This window comes from Tenrec ecaudatus, chromosome 1, assembly GCF_050624435.1.
Source record: "Tenrec ecaudatus isolate mTenEca1 chromosome 1, mTenEca1.hap1, whole genome shotgun sequence".
NCBI classification, from domain to species: Eukaryota; Metazoa; Chordata; class Mammalia; order Afrosoricida; family Tenrecidae; genus Tenrec; species Tenrec ecaudatus.
The window spans coordinates 18,873,176-18,879,985 of NC_134530.1; the positions used below are offsets into that span (position 1 = coordinate 18,873,176).

The 6,810-nt window shown below is 38.8% G+C and overlaps 1 protein-coding gene across 1 annotated transcript; it reads left to right on the forward strand.

The window, feature by feature from the left end:
- The first annotated feature begins 741 nt into the window (after positions 1-741).
- LOC142432015 (olfactory receptor 7A17-like) lies at positions 742-1,692 on the forward strand. Its single transcript, XM_075537057.1, has one exon. It carries the CDS (start codon positions 772-774, stop codon positions 1,690-1,692), a length of 921 nt encoding a protein of 306 aa, XP_075393172.1. The 5' UTR covers positions 742-771.
- Positions 1,693-6,810: the final 5,118 nt, after the last annotated feature.

The following is a 6,810-nucleotide window of genomic DNA, read 5'->3' on the forward strand; positions in this document are numbered from 1 at the left end:
TTGTATGATTTTGAGGTTTTATTCCACAATCCCCTCTACCTCCATCCCAAATCCCCATTCTATCTAGGACCTTCGAATGTGAACTTCTTGAGAGCAGGTGGTATTTGTAGACAAGCACCATCCAGTTCTTTGGATCTAGAGTTGTAGAGGCTGATGTTAGCAGGCTCCTTCAGTCTCTTAGCCTCATGCTTTCCATGTGTCTCAATTTTCATCATTCCTCTTTCTTCTGGATGAGAAGATGTCAATAAGTATGACTCAGCTGACTTCTCATTAACTTTGAAATACTGCACTTACTACTCATCAAATAAAGGTCATAGTTTAAAAAAACTATTGTTTGCAGTGCCTTCAAGAATACTTGGCATGCAATAATTGGTCAGACACATTTGTTGAATGAACAAAAGTACCGTAGCTACCCGAGTCTATGCTGACCAGAATATCAGCAGAGGCACCTAATTTTACCACAAAAATTGCATAAAAATGTGCTGAAAAACTCAGCTTATATTCAGTAAGTTTCATGGAAGTTTTGAAATTTATATTACTTTTTTTAAAGGTGTGATTTGAAGAAAGGAAAGCTAGTTAGTTGTGTCATCTAAAAGACTGAACATGGGGACTTGTGACATTCTCAACTTAAGGGTACTAAATCTTGAGATATTATATAGGAATTAATTTACATGCTAAGATAGAATATACGGTGTATCTGTTAAACCACTGTTAACTTCTTATATCTAAGTTTGCATTGCTCTTTTATTTTCCAGTAGTTTCTTCAGCTCCATGGAACCAAGAAACCACACACAGTTTCAAAACTTCATCCTTCTGGGGCTCTCAGAAGAGGCAGAGCTGCAGCCCCTCCTTTTTGGACTGTTCCTGTCTATGTACTTGGTCACCTTCACTGGGAATCTGCTCATCATCCTGGCCATCATCAAGGACAACCACCTCCACACACCCATGTACTTCTTCCTGTCCAACCTCTCCTTTGCTGACATCTGTTTCACATCCACCACTGTCCCAAAGATGCTGCTTGACATCCAGATGCAAAACAGAGTTATTTTGTATGCACACTGTATCACCCAGATGTATTTTTTCATGGTTTTTGGAGGATTAGATAATTACCTCTTGACAGTGATGGCTTATGACCGGTTTGTAGCCATCTGTCACCCACTGCACTACACGGTCATCATGAACACAAGGTTCTGTGGTCTCCTGCTTCTGGCCTCCTGGCTATTGAGTGTACTGGATTCTCTGTTACATGCATTAATGGTTTTGCGTTTGTCCTTTTGTGCAGAGTTGGAAATCTCCCATTTTTTCTGTGAACTTAACCAGGTAGTCCAACTTGCTTGCTCTGACACGTTCCTTAATAACTTAGTAATTTATTTTGCTGCTGGGCTTCTGGGTGTTATTCCTCTCACTGGGATCCTTTTTTCGTACACAAAGATTGTGTCATCCATTTTGCGAATTGCATCAGCGGGAGGCAAGTATAAAGCCTTTTCCACCTGTGGGTCCCACCTCTCCATGGTTTCCTTGTTCTATGGCACAGGTCTTGGGGTTTATCTCAGTTCTGCTGCTACTCAAAATTCCAGGTCCAGTGCCATCGCCTCAGTGATGTACACTGTAGCCACACCCATGCTGAACCCCTTCATCTACACTCTTAGAAACAAGGACATAAAATTAGCCCTAAGAAAACTATTCAGCTGAGAAACATTCTTAGTCTCAAGATGACAGAGCAACTCCTGAGAAACTGAGCTCAACATCCTTTCTACATACTGAAGCCTAAAATATACTTTCTTCAGTTCACAAGTGTGTATTTTATCCAAAATCCAATCTTCTTTCCTTTGGATGTATCATAAGTGGTTTCTTCTGGGGTGCTTTCAAAAAATGTTTTTCTTTGAATCCAATCCTTGCCTTCAACAGGCAACTCTGTCAGGGTAACTGAAGATTTGATGATGAAACTGCTGGGTGCAGGGCACCTACACACAATGATCCCACAAGAGCCGCATCATTAATGTCTTCGAACCGGCAAAGAACGTGATATAAATTTTTTAATTCATAATTTGGAAATATGTGTTTTTTGTGATTAGCTCTGGCAGGAGCTATTTAACCTTATGGGTTATTTTCTTTATAATGAAACTTCATGTATTTTGAGCAGAAATTTCACACGCATGTTTGTGACAACTATCTTTGTATCAATTTGGATGATCAGGATTTTCAGTGATTTGGCATTTATAATTTATTAACCTCTCATGATGTTCTGTAACATGATGTAATCAAGGAGTAGCCTATTACTGATAAGAAGATGAGGCTGGACATCATTCCCCGTATATAGGTAGCAGCCTGATGCCGTTGAGTATTTCCTCAGAGGTGTGGCTGAAATCCTATAAAAGTGGATGCTGTGAGGAAGTTTGTTTGCTTTTTGCTGGGCCGTGATTGTGTACCAACCTGTGAAACTACACCAGTCAGGAGAACCCTCCAGCTTAACATCTGACCTTTTGGACTTGAAACTAGACTGGACTTACCCACTTCCATAGCTGTGTGAGTCCTTTCTGTGCTGTATATGTATCATAGCTACACGACCCTCAAGGGTCCACCTAATACAATTGATACCATGAGTGCTTCTAGAGAAACAAAATTGTAGAGATGAGTTTTCAATATTTTCCTCAAATCAAATTAATACCCAACATACTGATAACTCCGCCTCCATTCATCTGCCACTATTAGTAAAAAGGGTGCTAATAAATCATGGTGTGAGATAGCAATTTTTCTACACAAAATATTAGTATGAACGAATGAAGTGTTGGTGAGAAGTAAAGCTCTGGGTGATGGTATGCTTGATAATTTTTGGCAATTTTATCAGGATGAGAAGTATAGATTGATGCTTTATTTCAGAGTTATAAGAATAGCATCATGGTTCATCACCAATAATGACCTTGGGAAAAAATTCTGGGTTGCTTCAGAGTTGTTCTTCCAAAGCATGGCCTGTTTCCACTCGGTACTCTTTTTCCTGGTCAGTCAGAACCCGAGGCAAAAATTTTGCCGCACCCTTCACATTCCAAAATCTTTTGTTAAAATTCACTGAACTGAGCTCCAAGATAACTCAGATAACTTCCCCATCTCTTTACGGGTACATGGGTGGTCTTTGAACACAAATGCATGGATTTTGTCAACATTTTCTTGTGTTAGGGAAGTATTGAAGGATGTCCGGAACAAGGTTTGCCATCAATTGACATTTCATATTTTTGATCAAAGAAAACCACTTGGACATTTGAATTTTTCCCAAGTGCTGTCCTTGTAAGCTGTGTTCAACATTACAACAATTTCTGGGCCTCTTTTCCTGAAAGGAAACAAAAATTCACAGCTGCAAGCTGTTCTCTTAAATTAGCCATCATGAAAAATGGGGGTAAGCAAAACTGCTTTTAAAAAACAATCACTGTGGCCAAAGAATCTTCTCGAGTGATGTCACTGGGTGCACTAACTCAGAGCAAGTTGCTTAATATTCGCTTGGCAGGAAGAATGCAAACTGAAAGGTCCACACAGTGGAGTTTTTTTCCTTTTTCGTGGGGGTTACCCACGTATAAAGACCAGTTCACTTATGGAAAGGACATCATTTTTTATTACTAGAATAGATACATACTCTTGATAAGGATTTGCCTCTTCTGCACACAATACTTCTGACAAATCTATTTTTTCACTTATTTATCCTTACTTACAGACTGCTTATCCATCAGCATTCTATTACTCACAAATTGCCTCATATCCAAGTACTCATTTCACAACAAATGAAGTGGGCAATGATTCATGCTGGTGTGACACACTGATCTTACCATGTTTCTCAACATCCTGAAGCATTTGACTTTATAGAACAATGGTAAGTCATTAAAAATGAAATGGGGTATATAAAAATTGATATCCTAGACACTATTCCTTATTCCTTTCACACATGTTCCAAAATATCATTCAAAATGCATCATAGGACTAAATGCAAAATGCAAAACATCATATAATCCAGATAAAAGGCATGATAAAATTTATGTGACCTTGAATTGGGAGATGAGTTTTTAGATACAATACAAGAAGCATGCAAGATGAAATAAAATTTGGGTAAGTTGAACTTCATGAAAATAAAAATCATCTGCTCTGCAACACACATTGATTCAGGAATCAAAAGACAACCTCTAAGTGGGAGAAAATATCTGCAAAGCAAATATTTGATAGAGAATGTGTATCCGAAATATACAAAGAGCACATTAAACTCGACAAATACTTTAGGTCACAAACCCGCACAAAACATGGATAAAAATTCTCACTAAAGATTTACAAATAGAAAATAAGGATCTAAAATATGCTCAGAATAATGTAGAATTAGGGAATTAAAGCTACAATGAATTCATCACTGCATGTCCACTTGAAAAACAAAAAACTCACTGCCTTCTAGTCAATGCTGACTCATAGTGACCCATATGCACTTCTGAAACCGTAGCTGTTTACCAGAAAAGAACACCCAGTCTTTCTCCTGCTGGGCTGCTGCTGGGTTTGAACTACCGGCCATCCAGATCACAGCCCCACCGTAACCACTGTAAAACCAAGCCTCCTCCAAAACACTGACAACATGTAAAGCTGTCACTGATGTGCTGGCATAGAAACTCCTGTTTATTGATAATGGGAGGAGAAAATAATACAGCCAATGGGAAGAGAAGTGCATTGTGACAAAGTTAAACCACTTTGTTGTTATGGGTCATTGAGTCACTGCTGACTAATAGCCACACTATGTTCAACAGAATGAAGTGTCATTCTATCCTGAATCATCATCACAATTATGTTTAATCCCATTGTTGCAGCAACTGTGCCAATCCATCTTGCCATTGCCCCTCTGCTTTACCAAGGATGGTGTCTTTTTCTAGGGACTGATCTTTCCGGATAACATGTCCACTGTACACAAGATAAATATAAGATGAGGAAATCAGGTTGTAGTTGAAGAGCCAAATGACCTCAAAGTCAATAAGTCAGAGGACAAGTCAGAATGCTGGCCACCAATGATACCCAGGATCAGCAGGCAATCTGGAAGACCATTGACTCAAGTCCAAAGAACCAGAGACTGATGAAACTGATGCATAACGCAGGCCCAGCAAAAGCAAACAAGCATTTCCCCTGAGTCCATTTATATAGAAATTAAGTCACAACCCGAAGAAATTTTCTTTTCATTAAATCAGACCCTTCTCAGTCTCTTCCACCATTTTTCTGTTAGTTTGTCATATTTTAGTTGTTTGCTAGGGACCACAAATTCAAGAGGAATTGTGTTACATCCTTTGTACGAATAAATGTACAAAAGAACATTTCCACTGTCTTGAAGTACAGTGCCATATGTAATAAGATAATATCTATATGCCCCAAAGGAACTCCAGTTAATACAAATAGCATCCACATTTACACACAAATCACTGAAACTAGTGATGAAGACTTTGAAGAGCTCTACTAATTTCTTTAGTCTGAAATTGATTAGTCATGAAATCAAGATGCCTGATAATTTTGGGCATTTGGGATGCAAAAGTTAGAAAGAAAGAGGAAGGAACAGTAGTCATGCAATATGGCCTTGGTGATAGAAGTGAAGTTAGAATGCATGAAAGATTTTGTGAGACTATTTCTTCATTTCAAATGTCTTTATATCAACAACATTAACAGCAGTGGTACACGTCAACCTGGCCACATGTAATACACAGGAATCAAATTGACTCTGTTCTCCAGACTAGATGATAGAGATGTTCAATGTTAGCATCCTGAATGAAGTCTGGGGCTGATTGTTCATATGTAAGTTCAGAATGAAGGTGACTAAAACTAAAACAGGCTAACAAAAGTCAAAATGCAACCATAAGTATATATCACATAATTTAGAGAACATCTCAAGAACAGTTTTGACATATTCAACACTAATTGCAGAGATCTGGTAAACTGTAGGGTGATATCAACAATATCATACATGAAGAAATTAAAAAGGTCATTTAAAAGCAAGTGTGAAAAAAGAAAGTGTGTTAGGCAGGGTTCTGTTGAGAAACAAAACCAGAACACTTATGATTCTATCATCTATCTATCTATCTATCTTATATCTAGATAATTTTATTCAGCATGAAAGAATATAACAGCTAATTAGTCCACACAGGAGTACAGAGGGCTCAGTTCAACTCCCGTGGAACAGTTAATATACTGGAAGTCCTTCAACTCACGAGGGCTGCTGGTCCAAGGTCAAGGAAGCAGAAAGCTGAGTCTTTCCTCGAGCAAAGCAGACAGAGTCTGTCCACAGACAGAAAACAGTAGGGTAGGTCACCAAAAGTCAGTAATCAGGACCTTAGTGAAGCCGGCTGGATGGGTTATTGAACTCAACCTATGCAAAACATCAGCATCGGCCAGCCTCAAACTCAAGCAATCTATGCACCAGCAGCACGGTGCAGCAGGTTTCCAGGGAACCTTAATCTCTATCCATCTGTTGGCTGTCCCATAGGCAATGTAACTCACAATTTGAGGCAGAGAACTAGCTAAAGCAGGCGTACACTGGTGTGATCTCCAGAGCGCAAGAGAGATAGGGGCAGACCTTTCCGAGCCATTTATCTATTTACCCTTTAATCATACTGTGACCTGAATGCGACCTCATATGTTCCTATTGGCCAGGTTGGCACAATAAACCTACACATCACAGCAAGAAATAAAGAAAAGGTCAAAGTGTCTATGTAAATTATTAAACTTACTCTTGAATATAGAGTTGTTGATACAAATGAAAGAAATCAAATCAAAGCGCTGTAAAGAACATTTCCAAAGGCCAGCTCAAGA